This window comes from Salarias fasciatus, chromosome 19, assembly GCF_902148845.1.
Source record: "Salarias fasciatus chromosome 19, fSalaFa1.1, whole genome shotgun sequence".
Taxonomy (NCBI): Eukaryota; Metazoa; Chordata; class Actinopteri; order Blenniiformes; family Blenniidae; genus Salarias; species Salarias fasciatus.
In genome coordinates this window covers 21452833-21474924 of record NC_043763.1, presented here as the reverse complement: position 1 = coordinate 21474924, position 22092 = coordinate 21452833, and the positions used below count along the sequence as shown (strand labels likewise).

The window sequence follows — 22092 nt, the reverse complement described above, 5'->3', positions numbered from 1 at the left end:
CTATGTTTGCTTTAACTGCAAAGCCACGATCTATTTCAGGCTTGATGGAGGAAATTTTGTCCACAATTTCTTAATAAAATCACTCGGAATCGTTCTATGAATTGAACAGTAAATGCAAAACAGTGTCTATGATTCTTTAACTTAAAAGGAGAAAAAACTACTTATCAAACAGAAACTTTAAAAAGTGAAAAATGTGACAGCACATCTGGAACGCTTGACTTTGGGAAGAAAAAAAAAACAAAATCAGCAGCAGAGGAGCTGCCAGGATGAGCGATAAGGACGAGACACAGATTGTTATTTTATGGAAACGATATAAAGGGGTTCAGCGGAGTTTTGTGAAAAGAAAGGGAAAACTGATCCTCATTTGAATTCATGCATTCAGCTTTACTGGCTCTCATCTGCCTTCAAGGTTGCTCACTGGAGCATTTTGTATATTGGTCAGACACCGAGAGCCGGAAGCCGAATTCTCACATTCAACTCACCATCCTGCATTTCCAAATTTGCAAACACATCACGCACTTTCATATGCTTTTCTATTATTGTTGCAGGGATGTAAAAAAAAAAAGAAGAAGAAAAAAAAATGTGAGAAAGAGACAACATCAGGGAAAAAAAAAAAAAAAAAAAAAAAAGCAGCTCAAAGCCGACAGCTTCTCTCATCTCCTGCAGCCTCCTGCAACCTTCGCTCCTCTCGCCGTGAGCCGGATCGATTTCTGGTCGCGAGGCTGCGGCGCCGCGCTCGCAGGAAGACGCTGTGGAGCGGGACTGACCTTTACCAAAGTATGCAGATGCTGGAGGAGGGTGCCGGGGGCAGGAGGGGCAGCAGGGGCAGGAGGAGCAGGAGGGGCAGCTCTGCTGCCACCTTCTCAGGCAGGGAGTGAAATGAGAGGAACAACCTGTGGTGAACAGCACAGCTCTGCATCCACATCCACACACCTCCACCTGCGAACACCTGAGAGGAAAGCCAGCACAGACACCGGAGGTGGCTCACATCCTGAATTAAAGAATGAATAACACATCTTTGCTGTCAAACAGCTGCGGTTCCCATCGATCAGTCAGAAAATCTAATAAAACTACATTTGCTTCTTGCCGTTTTCTTCCTATGAAGAACAGATGAGAAGAGGAAAACAGTGAATCTGGACTACGGCTCATTTGTACAACTTAGATATTGGGCTTTCAAAGAAATTTCAGGATGACCCTAAAATGTACTCAAACCTTTCAAGTGATCCTAATGTGACCTTCTCAAAAGTTTTTACTGTCCAGCTAGTTTCAGGGTTTTTTTTGCACAACTTGCTGTTTCCTAACAAGGTGCTGAACTGCAGCAGGTGTTTGATCCATGAAACGATCAGTAAATATCTTGCTCCAAATCCTCCTTATCGCATTGTTGTGAATGATTTTGCCCTCATGTTGACACATTTCCACCCTCGCTGGTGAAGTGGGGTCGCAGAGATCCCAGCCAATCAGAGGCTCCGGCAGATCCTCCCGGTCACCTCACGCGGAATGTTTTTCCCAGCAGGCAGTTCCTATTTACAGCCCGTCTGATGTGACTGAAGGCAGCATCAGAGTTCTGGAGCCGTCCACTCACAGACCAGCTCACACTAATTAAAGAAACGTATCTAGTAGCGCCGTGCGCTCGGGTTTCAGGCGGCGTGAGGCCGGCCGTTCCAGGACACGCACCGTGTTCTCAGGGGCTTCCTGCTGGATATGGAATTTATCATGTACATTCAAACACTGTTTCTGTGTCAACAGGGGAAAATGGAACTTTTATGAGACACAAAACATCACAGGATTCATCCACTAACTGACATGCGCGATTTTCTTGGCGCTTACGATCAATCTGATCACTCAGTGTTCACGTAAACGGGACGATCGGATCCCTGCAGGGAGTCCAGCGTGGCAGTGAGAGTTCGGTCTCGGGATGCCCGTGCAGACGGCCGTCCGTCACGCCTTTTGTTCACGTCCCCGAGTCCGCCGTCACAAATGTCAGGCTGAGCTGTGAGCAAACTGGACACCAATTTAAAGTCCTTTGTATTGTTTCAAATGTCACTCAGATCCCAGGGTTGTTCACGGTGACCTATTAGTTGTTGCAGCTTCGCGCTTTCGGGGGAAGAATTCTAACAAATAACAAAATCTATCAAAAATTACACAAAAGCTCAGGGTTTAACCTTTTTACTGCTCAATTTATTGGATTTGTTGCGACTTTATGGCTGCAGAGTAGTCGGGAAATGTTCAATAAATGAGTGTTTCTGCCCCTTTCCTGCTTTCTGATCGCTTTCGTAATTTTCTAGATGTTTTGAATGATGAGAGGAGCGAATCAGAAAAGCCTGAAACTCTAATTACTGAACTGGAGGGGGAAGAAAATCAATATCTGACATACAATTATCAGCCATATAATTAGGATCGGCTTCATATTGTGTGGTTTTCATTCACTTTACAAAACAAACAGTGAGATTCAGCACATTCTCACACATTCCTACAAGAATCAGTCAACCAGCTATCACAATCCGACCTCCTCAAACTCAAACACTCAAGAACAAGCATTTTTAAGTATAAAATGGCCATTTTCTTTATAATTTACCTCCTCCACAAAGAGATGCCATGTTAAGTTAATCAGTGTTATCAGCTGTCAGTGATCACTGCCCTTGTTCACAATGTTTTAATGAGATTTTAAAGCCATCCATGTCGTATATCCTTATATTTCACGTTCAGATAAAGCCAGAAAACAACTTAACCGAATCCCGTGACTATTTACCCTGAGATGAATCAACGAACATTGATCTGCAGCTCTTCAAATGCACTCATTAAAGTTGTATTATCCATGAAACATGTAGTTTATTTATGGAATTTCTCTCAAAATTTAACCTACGAGCGCGAACACACTGATCCCGACCCGCCTCATGTCCAGTGCGTCTTAAACCCCGCTAAAAGCAGCTGAAGAGAAGAATTCATAACTGAGGTAAATAAACATTCTTCCAAAGCTGCTGAATTATTGAAACATTTCATTTTTCATGCCTTTAAGTGCTGATACACAGTGTAAATCTGAGATCTTTGAAACGCAGCATTGGGAGTCTCTGGAGGATCAGTGAAAGTATTACCATTTTGTCCAGCAAGCACTCCAAATAACTTAAACAAAACTTATTCAAAGTTTACAGCATCAATCTGGCTGGGAGCAGGCGTCAGGCTGGTTCGTTTGAAGAGGAAACCGATCAGGTAAAACACAGCGAAGAACACATTTTGAAGCATTGCCGCTGAACTCTTTAACAGGAAAGTGGATGTATTTGGTAACTTCCACATTTTTTCCCACAGTAACAATGTTAAATTAATGACAGTCGCATCACACATGATTTAAGTATGGCGTTAAACTGTAAAAAAGGCTCCTGTTTCTAAATCGCTTCAATCTTAAAGGAAAAGTTCCTTTAAATTCTGAATGTGGGTATTTTATGATATGTTGAAATCTATATTCTCAGCATGTGTTGAAAACAAAAACTGAGAAAACAGCAGTGAAACCAGACAAAATTAATAGATGAATAAATTCTATTATCCATCTTCCAATTCATCAAATTGATATGACAGGAGATGCAAACTACTTTTAGTTAAAAATGAATATAAATAAAATCAAATAATACACACACACACAAAATCATTTGTGTTTAAACCGGTTAGCGCTTGGACAATGTGTTAGTTTTAATCTAATTAGTCATGTTGGCTCCGTTTCTCACAGGTCTACATTTCTGTAAATATTTTGTTGTCAGCAGCTCAGATTTCCTTCTGTTCCTCCTGTTGTGGAAATGTTTGCATAAAATCTGCATTGTCCATTATTTATTTAGGTCCCCTGACAGGTTGATGTGTGGTCCTGTCCACCTCCAGCCAGCTGGAATTCCTCCTCCTGAATAATACAAACGTTCACCAGCATCAACACCGCGTTAAATAACATCAGCTGCAGGAGTGGGATTGTAATCTGGGTTTAATCTGGATTTTCAGCATCAAAACATATCAGAAGGAAATCAAATCTACCTAAAAATAGGGGATTGTTATTACTACATGAGCACAAATCTAACATACACAGTCAAAAGGGGCGATAAATAAAGTACATGTCAAATTAACTTTGTCAAAACACTAATGATTAGATCTACTTTTATCTTATTGATCCCCAAGTACAGATTACACAGACTTCATCCCTTTAAAAATCATGAGAACCTTCATAATTTGAATTAATATTGAACCTGTTCATTTGAAATGTTGCAGCCATAAAGTTTAATTGAATCAAGAAAATTCCTGTTTAGTATCTAAATTTCTTTATGAGACATGCTGCTATAATAACATCTTTAAACACTTACAGATTTTGAGCTGTAAATTCCATATTCGACATATTTGACTTCAGATCACAATTTGCTGTTTTTTAATTATACACTCATTATATTTATGCTTATTTGCATGATGTTCGTTTACAAGCTCAGCTGCAATTTTTTTCCCTAAATGTTAACTGTATATATGAAAAAAACACTATTATCAAAAGGAAACAAAGTAGGATTGCCCCCCGAGGTGGCGTAAAAATACAAAGGCGTTCCAGTAATTGAGAGACGGCGAGGGCCTCATGAATAAAAGAAGAGCGAGATGCGGCGAGGCGAGGTGCGGCGAGGAGCGGCGAGGAGCGGCGTGGGACTGGCCGTGCCGAGGACGAGCCCGGCCGAGTGAGGGTGGTAAGGTAAAGCCGGAGGGTCTATTCCAGGACGCCTGCTGAAGTGCTGGCAGCGGCAGAAGCTGAGCGGTCAGCAGGATGAGGATCCGGGTGGACATGTGTCCTGTCAGTCACGACCCCCCGGGGGGCGGCGGAGACACATTCCTGAGGGGGAAAGGTGGGGCGAGGCCTCTGCAGCAGGAGGGACAAACCAGTGCATCTCATCACAAGCACGGCGCCGTGCTATTTATATAAAAATATAAGGCAGGTTCACGAGTGTGAGAGCGCCGTGCGCCCGCTCCGTCCACTGAGCACCACGCGATTTGTTTATGAATCCATCAGCGCCTTGTTAAACACTCGCTCTCCGGGGACGGAGATCCTCCACCTCGCAGCTGCGTGAAGCTTCTCTGGGTCAGAGGCGGCACAAGCGCTCCACCTTCTCTCAACCAGGGGAGAAGAACCCCCCTCCCTCCACCCGGCCCTCCACCTGGGGGTGCTCCGGGATTAATAGGAGGGCTCGCAAAGATTAAAGCCGCTTCAAAAGGCAGCCATTCCCCGCCGCAGCTCTTTAACATGCAAAATATGCCTTTCATATTTTTCTTTTTATGAAATGTCAAACTGTGAATGAGAAATTCAGCCCGATTTATAATGGCAAGAGGGTTTAGTTCCATCAGGCCCAGTTTACACGACAACGTTTCAAGCGAAAACGCTTCGGTTTTGCATTTTCGTTTCAGAAAAGTCGTCTGGCGTTGGCTGTTTTTGTAACGAACAATACGGTCTTAGCGATGCCGATCTGGAGGAGTCATTGCTGTTACCCTCCATCTACTGACATGAGCAGAAGATCTGTTTACTCAGGCCGCGGTGCGCATGTGCAGGAGCAACATCATGATTCCCATCCTGTGTCAGCAGACATCAGAGTCATAAACCGGAAAAAAAAGAGAAATGAAGAGAACCAGAGAGGAAATATTTCTCTGCCTGATTCTCTCGAAGGGCATTAAAAAGCGGCCTGCTCTTCAGACATGCAGCGTCCTCATTTACCGGCCACAATTAACACCGAATTAGCCGTGGAACCGTTCTAAACAGGAGCCAAACAGGGAATCCTTCTGCACCGTGGAAATAAACACAACCTCTCTATTGTCAAATATAAATGTGAAGACACTGGAGGCAAATAAATTCAGCAGTTTCTCATGTCGTGGTGGTGAGAACGAGCCCGAGGAGAGCTTTCAGGGCAGCGCAAGAAGCATCATTGTAATTATGCCTTTAGTGAATATTCTACACATTCCTCCTCTTTGTTTTGTGTCTGGAAATGTCCTCATGAATCTTCTCCTGTGTTACTGGATGAAGCCGTCACTTCCACCGCTCCTCTCCGTCTTCTTTATAGATGCACACGGAATCTAATTCATCACAATCCCAGAGTAATTATGGAAATTTCTGGAGATTTGTTGGGACTTCACTAACAGCAGACTGCCATTTCTACAAAAGATCCAGAAGTCTCTGAAGACAGAAGCAAAGATTTTCATTTTAATGGGCGAGCGTGTTCCTGCATACCAACCACTCTCATTGTTTCGGCTGAATAACGTCCTGTGTGTTTTCATTAAATCCCATAATATTCATCAGTACCTTCTGTTAACTACATTAACCAGCCCCGACTGTCACTCATATGTTACGAACTGCACAGATATAAAGGTATCTGACATTTATTCCACGGTTTGGGGTTTCGACACTTCACCGGATGCCAGACGTCATATTGTTCCTTTCCACATACAGGCCGGCTCCTTCTCTTCATTGTCATTGTAAATGTCAGAGTTTACGTTTACGGCCGGCTCAAAAGCCACCATATGAATTCAGTTATTGCTGAAAGGATCAAAGGTTGAACTCCGCCACCCCTGTGCCTTCAAACCTCAGCCTGACTCGCATTGTTTTAACTGAATTAAAAATCTGCACGTCCCTGGTGCACATAGATAAAAGACAAAAATAGAGCTGAAAATGTCCCTCAGATTATGCAATTTCAAGAAGCTGAATGACATTTTAGCAAATACATCCTACCATTTTCATATACTCCAGACATGAATAAGTTATGTTAGTTTAACATAAAAAAAAACCAACAACAAAAAAAAACCCCACAAAATCCAACCAATCTGTAAAGCTTAGAAAATGTAGATAAGATTGACAAATCTCTGGTCTATACAATAAACAAAGACTGTTTCAATCTGGAACGTTTGCATTCGACTGTTCAGCACATACATACATGTTTGGGTGTTGGGCCACAAAAACACAGCGACAACTAGTGGCCTGCCGCACAATTTAGCAGGAAAATACAGCATCTTCCTGGCGAACGGTTTTCAAGAATTAAACGTGAAATGCCTCTGAAATGAAAATGCAAAAAGAATGTGTTCTGTCACTGTCATATGAATGGAACAAATTCAGTTGAAAAAATATCTGGATGTGGAATAATATGATTAAATATTACACAGCTGTTTTATTTATTTTTATAGCATATGTTGACTAAAATGGTGCCAGGAGGGAATGTAGCCCAACGGCCTAGTTTATCGTCATTTCACACCACTGGACTTCAATCAAACTTGAGCATTTCTGGTGTTTTGGATGGACTTTCGTTCTGGGCTTGTCTCCTTTACACTACGGTGTGCAGGTTTTAAATTCGTAATGCCACCTCCATCCACTGGGCAGCAGTATTGAGTTCCTGCTGAGTCAAAGTAGCTGTTGATTGCCAAACCGTTGGGTTTCCTTTTTCTTTCATTGATTTGCAGCTGCTTCTTCTGTTCTCTGATCGAGTACTTAAGACCATCTTGTGGTAAAAACTGGACCAAACTGTGGCTAGCTGGTTCACCTGTTAACCTCATATATCTTTCGACAATATAATCATTTAATTTGACACAGCTTATCTTTAAAATACATTACAAAACTGGCATGACTGATTAAGATTTGTGGCTCCTTAACACGAGTTCTTGCTGTTTCATTGAAATGTTAGGCAATTGAGAGCAGTGAGATGGTTTCCATGGATCACTGAGATTTATCAATTTACAGCTTGACGGCTCGTGCACACTGAGAAGGGCTAACCCGCCGCAGCACGAGCACCACAGCGAGCGGATCGATGCACTAACAGTCCCTCACAATGCCAACACGACGTCAAGGCAGCCCGGTCGCCTTCCTCCACGCCTCCCGCCTCTCCTCTCCTCTACCCAGGAGCCTTCAGGGTCCGACCCAAAAAAAAAGAAAAAAAAAGCATCTCTCACATAAATCAAGCAAAACCCTGAGAGCTCGGCGGGCCCCAAGAGCTCGCTGATCACTCCAACACTCATTCCCCCACCGCCGGTCTCCTGGGCTCCCTCAGCCCCTAGGAACCCACAGACCCTGCCAGTCAGCCGCTGCACGCCGGGGGGGCTCCTGATTGGTGGGGGAGGGGGAATGTCACAAGCTCATGTCACTTCGATTCAGAGCCTGCAGACCGCTGTGTAAGATGCAAGCAGATGCGAGCCGTGTAATAAACAAATCAATATTACTCAGTAGGTCCTGTTTTGTGGACATGCCTGTGTACCAGAGAATCGCAATGCAATTGACAAAGTGCAGCCGTGTCAGTCGATCTATTGCCTCGGATACTATTTGTATTCCAGTATCTCCAGTATAGTATGCTGCTGCAACACTGCCAAATATGCCCACTCAGTTATAAGTCTTTTTTTTTTTTTTGCAGAATCGTACACAGATGGCACGGCTGACATCGCTACATCACATATACAATTCACAGAAGACATTACTCACAGAGGTGTACAAACAAACACAAGCCTTTTATTCATGGCTGCATGTCTCATCCACGTCACTGCTCAGTCTACCTACAAACCCAAACTCCTGTAATCCTCTGATTAATATATCAAACATAGTCAGACCTCTGACCTTTCCGAGTATCTGCTTCTTCCCTTCCCTCCTGACACAAAACAATTAAAAAGCAGAAAAGGCAACAGAGCAAGAATCCAGAGTTTGACAAAACAAAAGCAGCAGGGATTAAAGAAGCATGGGGAGGGTTACTTAAGGACTTCCTGTTTCCACGGCTGTGTGACGAATCCCAAAGTCGAATCCCTATTGCATGCAACACACACACAGGACTGCTCCCAAAGCACTCTGATGAGAGCAAAATCTCCTGACAGGAAAACAAGGGGATGTGGAGTTCACGCTCAGATGAGAGGGTACGCTGTCTAATCATGTAAAGAAAAAGTGTGTAAAGTGCACAAAGTGATGGGTGCAAACAGCACTTGCAAAGTATGCTCTGAATTAAATGATGTCAAGAGGCGAGGATGACAACATCTTTATATCAAAAGCAGTCGCTGAATGACAAGGTTCGCTGCAGACTGCAGAGCAGCTTTAGAGCTAGCTTTCATACATCTATACTGTTGTTTCTGAATTCTCAGTTTGATACGTTAAACTAAGCAGGAAACAACAGCAAAACACAAATCAAAGCACCAGAAGGGACACACAAAGAAAATCACTCATTCATGACGTTCACTTCGAGGACGCTTAGCAGACTAAAAATCACACGGAAAACTAAATTAAGCTGTCAAGAAACAATTGATTGGAGAAGAGAAAGGCAAATTTTTCCACAAGCACGAGAGAAGGAAAACTGCGGCCTTACCAGGTCTCGTCATTTTTGAATTCAAGCTCTCCGTAGGTGTCTTCGAAGTCCTCGCCACCGCCCTTGGCCAGTCCCTCCACCGTGCGAAAAGGCACAATGACCGTCCCCCTGGCTCCGGAAGTCCTCAGTACTTTCACTTCCATAATACCAATGCTCTCACTGATATGGACCGAGCCGCTCTCGAAGGTGAAGATCCCCGAGTGATCGTCGTCCAGGATGGTCACCGTGGCCACGGTGGGGAATCCCAGCATGGCCTTTGGGTACGGGAGGCTGTTGGGGGACAGCACTTCATCCTCCGTTTCCAGGACGCGCAGATTATTGAGGCGCACAAAGAAGTGCTCGTCCTCTTCAAAGATGTCGTCATCGATGATGCCGATGCTTATTTCCTTGATCATCTCTCCCGGTTTGAACACGACAGTTCCCTCTGTAAACTCGTAATCGGCCCCGGCGTTAGCCGAGCCGTCCTCCGTCTTATAATCCACGTAGATGGTCTTGTTGATGTCGCCACCCTTTCTGGTGATGGTCAGAATGGCGGCGCCGCAGTTCTCCAGGCACTGATAAACAGCAGGCTCGAATGCGATCCGAGAAACGTATTCTTCCGGTTCCTCCACGCACACCTCCTGCACACTGGCGCTTTTCTTGGCCTGCTCTGCGACATGTTTCTTCAGGATGTTTCCGGCGCCGGTCATCATGCGCGTAGCTTGGATGCGATAGAAGGCACGGCTCTTTTGCTGGTGCGAGAGGGCGTAATAGTTTGCCATCTCGACCAGCTGATCCAGCTCTTTCTCCGGATGCTTCTGTTTCAGGTCTTTCAAGATGCGGATCATGTCACGCCTGGACTCATCCACCTCTTTACTCTCAATCAAACCAATCAGATTGCTCGACGCACCTCCATCCATGAAATGAGAGTTGACCATCTTGCCATCCATCTCGATCCCCTTGGAGCGTTCGGTCTCCGTCTCAATAATGACGCCCCTGTGTTTGTCGGTGCGATACTTCTTGTGCATGAACTTGTAGAACAGCAGTCTTCTGTCTGCCACCCAGGCGAGGATTACGCATATGGGGAAGAAGGCTAGCGTGACCAAACCCTCCCAAACCTGGACCTCATTCGGAGAGAACACAGCCAGGATCATGTAGAGCCAGATGTAAGCAAAGATACTCCAGCCTGCAGTGACGAAGAACACTCTGAGGTGCTTGACTTTACGGACCTCTCCTTGGGGAATGACGGACACACAGAGGCCAATGATGACAAACATATTGAACGCTGCACTCCCAACAATTGTGGAGGGGCCAAGTTCACCGGATTTGAAGTCGTGTCCGCAAACTTCAATTACAGAAAGCAGGATCTCGGGGGCCGACGAGCCCAAGGCCATGAGGGTGAGGTTGGAGACCGTTTCATTCCACACCCGGATCGTGGTCGTGGTTGTTTCCCCATTGGGCCTTTTGATGACAATTTCTTTTTCCTGTGACGTGATGACCTCAATGGCTGCCATGAAACGGTCGGCAATGATGGAAACTCCCAGAAACATGTAGATCATCGCCACAAAATAGACAATGACCCGTGCGATCTTGTCTCCCATGGAGGGGTCTTCGGGATACCAGATGGGCAGGATGATCCCCGGGTTACACTTTGAGTTTCCCCTGCAGGTGGCATTGCTGGGGCTGAGCAAAGGGCTCGGAGTGGTCCGGGCCTCCGTGCAGAGGAAGGCTACAGCCACAGACACCAGCCCGAACCAGAGGCAGGCCGACGACCCTGCTTTCACAGGCCTTGTGCCCTCCATGCACCCTTCTTCGTCTCAAGGGTCCTTACCACACTGACGGTCCCTCTGGGATCCAGCACTGAGCTGTGCTTTGCTCCACCCACCACCTAAACACAACACACAGAAACAAGACAGAGCTGGGATTGGTAAATGAGATTAAACATTTCTTACAAGACTCATGTCAACAGCAGTAATAGATTTACATGTTGTATTCTCCCTGGACAGGTGAAGGCTTGAATGTAACACTTTTATTGTTATTAAAACATGGTGTGACAGAAAATGTATCCAACCTTAGAAAGTTATCAAATGTTCTTGACGTATAAAATTGTGTTATAGAGGTTGCGATTTGAACCGCCAGGAGTAAAAAATTTTTCTCAAACTTTAAAATTATGGCACTGTTCTTCAGTAGGATTCCAACACTGTGCCTGCCTCTTACTTCGCAAATGGCCTTTTTTATGAGTCTTCTTTGCTATCTATGAAAGACAGGCTGGAGAATATATCCCCCATGCTTACAAATTCATGAGACTCTCCAGTCAGTAAACCACTATGTGAGCAATTTTGATAACATTAGTTGAATAAGAGGATAGCCTGTGGGCTCATTTCCAATCATGAAGCTTATTTTCAGTTAAGATGTGGATACGTCCATCCAATAATGTGGGCTTCAATGTGATTGTTGGAGATCTCAGGGGTAATACACAGCTCTGAACCAAACCGCTCGCTCAGCAGGCGTGCAATGTTGCCAAACTAAGCACTGTCCAAAATGTCGCATTGGCAAAAAAAAAAAAAAAAAACAGCAGAGGGGAGGCAGGGGACTGTCAAGAGGCAAACTGGAACAAAGGGTACAGATGTCCCATCCAAATTCATTACATAGTACAATCTAAATACACACTTATGCCTTCCACAGGAGAGAGCAGCATTACAGTAACGATGCTGAGTCTGAGCAGATTCAGGAAGGCTGGGGCTGAGCATCGTACACACCTCTTCGGCTGTTATGAGGTCGGATTGACAACACTTTTCATGGAACTGAGGCAGCAGGGGCAGCATGAACCCCAAACTTAGACCACCGAGCACAAGGGTGTTCTTCTAAAACCGGCCTGCTCGCTGTTAATTCGGTCTTTCATCGGGTCGGGTAGAACCTCTCTGCATCCTGCACAGCACCTTTGGGCCCTTCAAGCTCCCGAGCAGTTTAGTCTGAATTAAAATGAGCTCTTCGGAGAAATACAGACTGTACGAGTTAATCATTCCTCTCTGAATTCACCAGAGTATTGCTGGGGTTTTTTTTTTTTTGGTTTTTTTTTATTACCGACACTATTGTTCGCTTTTGTTTTTGTTGAACTGGGTTCAGTTCTAGTCGTTCTGCTTTGTGGCTGTCAAACACATTTCAGTTCAGGAGCCATAAACGGCACAGCTTCATCTGGACTGGGCCAAAGCGGTAAAATGGTGCCATAATAACCTTTTAAAGATTCTTTTTCTTTTTTCTTTTTTTTTTATTGTGCCACAGAGTGTACGTGATTAAAATGTCAATGTTTTCACAAAACCATACAAATACTCTGGAAAATTTACAACAATCTCAACATAAAGCCAATATTACTGAAGCCTTCTGGTACAAAACACAATGAATGTTAAAAAACTTCTCACTTGCTGTCGCATTAAGCATGTTTTTACAGACTGACCCTGACAGCATGGCTTTGAGGATAATGCTAGTTTCTTATCTTTTATGGCAGCATCACTGATATCTCAGTGTATTTGTTTAGAAAAAAGAAGTCTATATTTTCTTTGATATTTTATATATATTCTTAGTGGGCCAGATCAGGCCCACGAGTCTTATGTTTGGCACCCTTGCTCCACAGTGTAAAAGTGCATTAGTCTGTCCTCTGATACCGCCGATGTCGCCGTCATGGAGAAGTACGCTCAGCACACACTCCTGGCACTTCAAGGCACTCTGGATAAAAGCATCCATTAAACAGCATATGTTTTGCTGTGTAATGCAGATTTCTTGTTTGATTTAACTCTTACTCTGTACATCAGATCTGAAGGCTGTTGGTTTTTGTTTTCTTTCTTTCCTTTTTTTTTTTTTTTTTTAAATATCTCCAAATCTATCATGCAGGTGGAAAAGTGTCCGGTCTGGAAAGCCGACAGAAGCTTCAGTGGAAGTGTGAATAGTCAAACAGGAGGTGGCATATTTGAAGTGTTCACACCAATTTAAAAGCCAAATATTGTCTCCGGGACCTGAGCAGTGTCAACACTTAAAAGCTGGCAAAGTTTCTGTCAGTGTCGCAAAACCAATTAATCTATTCTGGAACGAATTATCCTTAATATTTCTAATTTAATGCTTGATAGGTACAAATAATTGCATCACTGGCACTATTATTATGGTGTCTGCTGAGAGATTATAACATTCACAGACACTGCAGTTCTGTTGGAAGTTGATCACAAAGCAGAAACAGAGGAGATTTCAGCTCGGAATGAAAGACGATTGCAGCGCGGCACGCTGATCTGGAGGAGAGAAAACTGGGCTGACAGCAAACGGCAGCAAAAGCTGGAGACAAGGAACTTAAATTTAACTGAATCAGCAGAGCCGCTTCTGTGGACGGTGGCCAGCTATGCAATCCCTGCGAGAACCAGCAGCGCCGAGCAAAAACAAAAACAACCGGGAAAATAATTGAGTGACAAAGTTGTAACTTAATGAGAGAAAAGCTGATTTTGGAAACGGAGGACTGTGTGCTCATTTGTACTTTTATTCCTTTTTTGTTAAAAAACGGAAACTCATTTAATGACTAAACTTCAGGAAGTAAAAGAAATGTGTGCACTGGTAAAGGTAAAGCCGCAAAGCTTTATTAGAATGTGTTTATATTCCTTATATTTTAAACTAGAAGCCACTGAAATAATGGCTAAAAGGTGTTGAAGACAAAAGGAGGAGCTCCTTTTGGTTCACAGTTAAATCAGCACTGCTGACCTGCTCGCTTCTCTCCGTCTTTTTTATTGCGAGGTGGCGAGCCGGGGTGGACGGGCAGGAACTGCAACCAGGCATCCAGGATTTAAAGTCCAGGGACAGCCTCTCAGTGCGTTACGACCTGGGGATGAGCGTGATTAAATCAACGCTCATTTAATTGTTAGATGATATAGTGGTGGAGCAGCAGGGTAAGTCCGAGGCATCAAAACCTACTCGTAAAAGATCTGACTTTTAAGTTACTGCATTATAATATATAACTCTGTTTACCTCCCACGTGGAGTAGAGCAGGTGAATTTACAGGTTTTTTTTTTCTTTATGTGCTACGTGCTCAAAGTATGAGAACCATTTATTCAAGACACTTTTGCTCATAAAAGGTCTGTCATGTAAATTATGTTGTCATTAATCTATGATTTCTTTCAAAAAGCACTAAAATTCAGATCAGCACTGCACAATATATACTAAATGTGCATCTTCCTCCCTCTAACATCCAGCTTATAGAGCATCTTCCACGAACTGATGTTGCTTCAGATGAACTAATAAGTTGCTAGACAGACACAGGAACATCAGATTCACTTTTCCAAACAGGTAGTCATGTCAGATCATTCAGCAATCAAGCTGCACCGCAGTGGTCATCGCCACTCGTGAAACGGGAATAAAGGATGGATGTGAATAAACAGCTTTGAGTTTGAACAGTGGAAGAAGCTCGTGGCGCCGTACGTGATGTGTGTTACCGAGTACAAAAGACGGCAAAGTGATAAAAAATGAATAAAACGCTGTTTAGTCAGCCTGCCTGGAATAAACAAGAGGTAAAACAAAATGGCAAACAAGCCAAATACCCATGAATCCACGAGCAAACTAACCGGGCTGAGAAAGGACTTTTTAAAGATATAAGGCCACAGCATAACACCCAGGACAGATGGAGTCAATTGTTTGGTAACTACCTCCTGCCTTATCCCATTAGACTGAATAAAATCATACACAGAAACATTATTTTCTGACTATAAACTACAGCGGTGCTCAATTTCAGGGCTTACAAATGACACACTGGGCAATAAACTCCAGTATTTTCTGAGGTTTATCTCATGTAAAAAGTGTAGATCGATTGGCTGATTCACCCACTGTGAAGTCATCTGAGAGATACATAATCCCACACGGTAAAGTTCATTATAGTCATTGCATTAAGCACTTAAGACAGACTGTTCAGGTATATGACCTCATCTGGATTATGTATCTGAAGTGTTGATTTTCTATCGTCACATGAATTACATGGGGCGGCCGCCGGGCCCCCGTTCCTCCACCAGCATCACTATTAAGAACCATGACCCCCTCATTTAGGCGCGACACAAAACTATTTGCATACTAATTACCATTTTAAGGATTGAATTCTGCTTTGTGAGTGCAGGGGTGTTTAATGGAGACAGCTCAGCAGCAGCCACAGAGAAAGTACTGAAATTAACCCACAAGGAAAAAAAAACCCTCGACATTAGCTCGAGGGACCGTAATGCAACTGACATCGGTAAATTCAAGGTGAAGTTCAGCTTTGACACGTTCCAATTAAGTCCAACACTGACCTCTTCAACCACGGACGGTGGAGAGCAAAAGCACTTAAGCTCGTTTTACACATTTTTTTCTCTTCAGAAAAGACAATGTGAGTGATATTTAGCAGGTTAAACATCAGAAAGGTTCTGTAATGTCTGAACTGTTGAGACTGTCCTGCAAATATCTTTATTTTAAACTTAATAAAATCAGCAACTAAGGGTTTGTTTTGATTAAATCTATATAGTTATGAACCAGTTCAGTAGACCTAACCTGTGTGAGAAAAATCTTCTTAGATTATGTGGTACAGTGTATTAACAAATAACATGATGACTTAAGGACTTTAAAAACACCCTGTGGTGCATTTGAAATCAGATTGAGACAATATGAGAGTTTATCCTGCCATGCTGGAGTAAATATGATCTAAACTGGGGGTGTCAAACATGAGGCCTGTGGGCCATGACTTGGAGCCCCTAATCCAGGCCGCCAAATCGCCAAGAAAATCGTATAAAGATCAAAGGAAACTTTTTCCCCAAAAATTTCCTGAGAGCAGTAAACACATCAACACCAAGACCCTGAGAACGGCGCGCGCAAACTAGCGCTAGCGAGTCATGCTGCCAGAGGAGTTTAGAAAAACATGTATAATTCAACAGTTCTTTGGATGCTTCTCTGTATTTTGCACCAGAACAAATCATTAAAATTGGCTTTATGTTGAGTCTGTAGTTATTTTCAGTCAAAATGGTTTTGTTTTGTGAAAACAGACATTTTCTTCACAAATACACTGCAGCACAACAAAGAAAAACTTTTAAGTTTAAATGGAAAATATTTTGCCGGTTTGGCCCACTCAGGATGAAACGGGGCCGTTTTTGGCCTCTGAACTAAAATGATTATTTTTTGTGTCCAACCTGAGACACCGTGAGGTGTTATGAGGAGAAAGTGGGCGTGTCAGTCGGAGCTCGGCTTCGGTGTAATGGTTTTGGAAAGTCACAGATTGGAAAGGTCGTCAGCAGCCTTTCTGAAAAATAAAAACTTGGACAACATCTAATTCATATTCACATATTTTTCTAATCTTACTTTGGGTATTTTGTGACCTGATGTGGTAGTTTGACAAAACAAGTAATCCACACCGTTCACGAATCACACTGGCACTCAGAGGCGTCACAAATAGCAAATACCCAGAATCCCAAGCTGGAGTGTGGTTAATTTAGAGCTTAATTAAAGTTAGTTAAAGTTATTCGGGAATTTAAGGCCCTGTTTACATGACATTTAACAGACAACAAAAACCTTCCATTGCACCAGCTGTGCGCGGAGACACTGAAAACGCAACTTTCAGAAATGCTTCCACTGCAGACCGCAGTCGTACAAAATTGCTCTTCTGTACATTGAGTAGATGGACAATAACATCTGTCTCCAGAATGTCCTAACTCCCAGTCCAAAAACTCCTGGAACTCGGTATTTAACATTTATCGTGTATTGTTCTCCGCAAGCATGTGTGTGTTTGGTCCCATTACAAAAAACAAAGAACAGCGCCCACTAGTGGCTCTACATGAAACCGGCAGCGTTATCCAGCATTTCTGCTGCTTCTTGGTGAATGTTGGCATCGCACGCTCACATCATAAGACGCTCACAAAGCTCCAACTGTAGGAGACAACCCGATGTGTCGAACTACACCACCCCCTACGTTCTAATCGTAATTTTAATCAGATGGTCTAAATATAATCAGACTGAAGTGTTTATATGATGCAAATTTAACCAGGTTGGAATTCAATCAGATTACTTTTGGTCTATGTGATCACAGCTAGAAATGCTGACATTCAGTCCCCCTTCAACTGCAGCGACAGGATGAGAACCCCCCTAAAGGGGCCCTCCTGCCGCCACTTGCTGCTGCTGTGAAACACTTGAAAGTTGAAACCCACCCACTGAAAAGAAAGGAGCCCTCCAAGGTGCATCTCGGTGGAGGGCTGTAGAAAGTCTAGAAACACCCCTGAATTCATGATTTTATGGCCCAAACAATGAGCTGAGTGTTCAGAGAGCAGTGTGCACACCCTCCTCCACCTCCAGCCTGATGCACAGTGTGGATATCACGGCTCTCCTTACGGATCTCTTTCACTTTCCCTATTTTGGGAGGACGATCTGGTTTAAGGAGGCTATTTGAGATGCGCGTAAACACGGACTCAGCAGACACACGGAGAGCCTCAGCTGTTGCTGATTAATCATGGCAGGGCCCAGCTCACTTGAGCGGATCCGGACGGAGCTACCTGAGGGGGGAATCCCTGCCGGAGCGCGCACAGGCCCGCTCTCCGACTCAGGGGCTGCGTGAGCGCGTCCCGTGCGTTCCCACGGACTGATATCCCCGGCTGACCCCAGGGGGCACCTGAGCCCCTGCTCGACTCCCAGGCCGTGCAGGGAAGGACCCCCGGCTCAAGAAAATGCTCGATCGGTGGAAACTGGAAATCCAGGTGTTCAGCCAATCAGGAGCGAGACGGGCTCGATCGGCAGGCTGGAACAACCGGTATCCGTTACTTGCGTTGACAGACGCCAATTATTCTAATGGCACACCCATTAGACGGTATCACGAATCCATTTCGAGCCTTTTGCTGTGGATCATATCTGCACGACGATGAGGGGGAAAAGCGGAGCAGAGACTGGAAGCGGTCCGGAGTGATGGACCTCATCCAGCTCTCAGCAGTTACCGGCTGGATTTGCATCCTTCCCCGCGATCCCCACTTCTGCCATATTATATGTGTATATATGTGGATACACAGAATTAGAAAATCTAAATGTGCAGCACCACATTTGTGTGCATCATGCTTCAGTCTCTTACCTGGATTTGTATTCCGGGGAGTTTATGTAGAGACTGCAAAATAGCTCCTGTCCGCCCCCTTTATTATTGTTTCTCCGCGCAGATGAACCTGCTCCAAATAATCTGGATCTCTGGAGAACGACGTGCTCCTCGGACCAAAATCCCCGGAGAAGCTGCCGTGTCGTCCTCGGGTCTCCAGCCTGCTCCGTATTGGCTCAAAGCGGCCAGAGGTGATCGCCTCTCGTCCTCTCCTGCCTCGGCGCCCTCCTCCCCAGATCCTCCCTGTCTGACGGATTGACCGGGTCGCAAAGCTGTCAATGACGAGGGAGGAGGAGGAGGCAGGCGGGGAGAGGAGAGGAGCGCGGGGAGGGAGGGGAAGACGGAGAGAAACAAACAGGGGGGCTCAGTATTTTAAGCTCGTGGAGAAGAGAGATGGATCTCCTGAGCGGCTCTCCTCCTCCTGCAAGCCGTGAATCAGCGCTCTCCTCCTCCTCCTCCTCCTCTTCCTCTTCTCTCCGCAGCAAATCTATGATGTCGCTCTTCTTGGATCGGCTCCGCAGTTTTGGTTGGTTTTTCGTTTCTTTTTAAAAGACTCTCGGAATCCAATCATCCACACACACAAAAAAAAAAAATTAAAAAAAATGACACACTGCAGTTCAGATTAAACACCGTTTTCCATTTTGGTCTAAGTTGCGAGCGCTGTCATCCGGACTTTACGCACCATCGCAATGACCGCGATTTATCTCCACGCTCAGTTTCTGGAGGCTGCGATGACTCCCGGAGAACAGCTTTTTATCACACCGCCACCCTCGGATAATTACTATTAATGTAACATTAATATTCGGCCTGCTCCCACGCGGAGGAGGTGTGAAATGGTTGCGCCCTGCACGCGAGCCCCCCCGTTTCTAAAAGTCACAGACAGACCGTGCGAGCGGCGCGCGGCGACGTCACCATCAGCTGAGAGAAGGAACCTGCACCAGCAACCAGGAACCCGAGAAGCCGAGCGGGAGGCGGGGGGCGTCGAAAAGACGGAGAGGCGGAGGGAAAACGGGCCCGTTATTATGATTGAGAAATCACAAACACGTGCGCAATTCCCAGATGCCGCTAATTCCAGTCACCGAAATAAAGTGACCGCGGGAAGATGATCACTCAGTGAGTCATTGACATTTAATCTGGCCACATGCCACAAATATCAGAAGCAGAGATAATGCCGGAGGCTTAGCAGATGCGGAGATGGATACAGTGCAGGGCACTAATCTCATGGCAATTTATGTGCATCTTTAATGAGCTGTGGCCGACTTAAACAGCCAGCAGAGCATTTCAGCTTCAAGTGGGGCAATATGTGGCACTTTCTTGTTTAATAGTCAATATGCTGAAACATTTAACAAAAAGAACTAAAGAAAATAATGCGGCGTGCTGCTGGGAAATCTACCAATCAATCCAGGAGTTTCATTTTGCAATATGATTTCAATCCACAAGGTGGTGTATTGAGTCATCGGAAACAACAACAACAACAACAAAAAAACTAATAATACATGCAACGATATCTAAAGGTTTTAGCTGAATTTATAAGCAGGTACACTACATTCACTCCACTGAAGCACTTTTTTCCCCTAATCCTCAGAAACATCTTCCTGCCCAGGTGGCGGCTGGACAACAGATTTAGTGGATGGTGTTTCGACAACTTGTCTTTTGAGATTGTTTCATTGAACTCATTGTAGCCACCTTTCATCTCAATTTGGTTGAACAGCAAATTTTAAAAATAGGGCGCAAAAGTCTATGAATATTCTTATTTTTGCTTATTTTGATTTAGAGCAAGAAAATATTTTAGGTCAAGTCACCCTTTAGGTACAGTATCCCATGAACAAGACGAATTTCATTGTGGAGAATCTCGCTATTTTCTCATTTTTTCAATTGTTTGGCAGCTCATAGTTATATTATGAAACATAAGTTTTTGTTCTTCCCACATGCAAAATTAATCATCACAGTGCCTCTGGACAAAGACATGAAAAATAAGAACAAAAATAGATATCGAAATACTTAATATTCAGTATATTTCAACATTACATAATGTATGACTTTCTAATTATTATTAAAGAGTTGGACAAAACAATGAAAATTACTCAACGTTTTATCTCTTCAGTGAAGGATCATGAGTGAAGTTGAAATACAGGCTGTAAGGTGAAACCTGAAAAGTGCTCCAGAAAACACTTTTCACTCCTGCCTTCGGGGACCATGCAATCTTACCCCATAAAAAAATCTTTTTCACTCACCTGAAAGCCAAAAGTCCTACAGGAGAAAACCCACACGTCTGTGATGGTGTCGCCAAGTCCGCACCACTACATTCAGACCGTAGAGTTATTGTTGGCAAGTCGTGAACAGTCGTCACATGACACGATTTGCACCAATACGGTTTCTGCTTTCTGAACACTAGCTTGATGCTCCGCCCCTTTGTTATGACAGCTGGACGACTGAGGAAGAAATTGTTCAAGACTGAGTAGAAATGAGCTTTAACTCTGCAAACAACATCCCAGTTTCCACTAAGAACAATGAGATCCTCACTGCTCTTCAATGACCATCCCGGACCCTGATCCATGATGTTACAGGACCACAGAAAGACCTCAGTCACAGACGTATTTAACTGACGGACCAAGAGAAACGTTTCCAAAAAGAAAAAGCTCAACATAAAAATTATGTTTTTCTGAAACTCCGCCATGATATTCCCCTGGGCCTTGGTAGTTTTTGACAGTCAGCCATAACAATTCTCTCGTTGCTAATGTTTACAGCATTTTGTTCTCTACGTGCAGGTGTGTGTAGTGTCATTACAAAAATAACCAACAACACCAGCCTATGGCCCAACAGGCTGAATACATGGTTTCTGAACAGCATTTTTATGAAACAAAAAGATAAACACCATGTGAACAGGCCTTACGCTACAGCTACGTCTATGACTTGTACACCAGTGTGATTTCTAGGGTGTTTTACCTCTTCAAGACACATTTTGTACCAGGTGTGACTTATAGACCAAGAAATACGGTATTTACTTTAATTAAAACACCATTTCAGCTCCATGGAAATGAGAATTTTACCAGCAAAGTTAACAGATCCCAGCAGGAAGCCGATGCAGGCTTTACCTGTTTTCCAGAATTGAGGCACTTCATAAATTCATCCATGGTTCGATTCCTCATCTCGAGGGGGTCCTGACCCCCAAATTCCTCCTGATCTGCTCTATGAGTGAAGTCCATCCACCGTCCTCATCACCTCCCGAGCTTCTTTTGCGCCCATCGCTGCACGACTCAGTGATCTTCCATCTCCAGTCGGAGTGCGAGCTCGGCTGATCGCACAGTGCTCGATGCAGCAGAAATCGGCCTGCTGACGAGACAGGAGAAGCCCCGGAGAAGGCAGCAAGACGAGGCGGGGGGTGTTGACACTGCCACCACCTCTAATTACAGCCTCGCTCGGGCCCCGAGCACTGAGGGGGAGAATCCCAAAACTCCCACAGCAAAAACCAAACCCTATGTAAAATTAATTAGACTTTAAAAGTCTTTTAAAATAATTAGCAGTTAATCAATAATGAATAATCATGAATCCGTGCAGAGGCGTCGCGGAGCGGTCGTCCCGCCGCAGTGTGCAGAGTCCCGGTCTTTTGGGACGGAGCCCGTATGCAAAGCAGGCAAAATCAATTGGATCCGATTTTAATTACATAGTCCGGCACTGTGGTAC

The 22092-nt window shown here is 44.3% G+C and overlaps 1 protein-coding gene across 2 annotated transcripts in view; it reads right to left on the bottom strand.

Annotated features, from left to right (window-relative positions):
• Nucleotides 1-18488, bottom strand: part of slc8a3 (solute carrier family 8 member 3) — a 106362-nt gene extending 87874 nt beyond the window's left edge. For both annotated transcript variants that reach the window (XM_030116159.1, XM_030116160.1), the window contains exons 1-2: nt 18391-18488; nt 9318-11184 (exon numbers count right to left, since the gene is read on the bottom strand). In XM_030116159.1, the coding sequence (XP_029972019.1) occupies nt 9318-11098 (1781 nt within the window). In that variant the 5' untranslated portion in view covers nt 11099-11184; nt 18391-18488. The remainder of the gene's footprint in view (nt 1-9317; nt 11185-18390) is intronic.
• Nucleotides 18489-22092: the final 3604 nt, after the last annotated feature.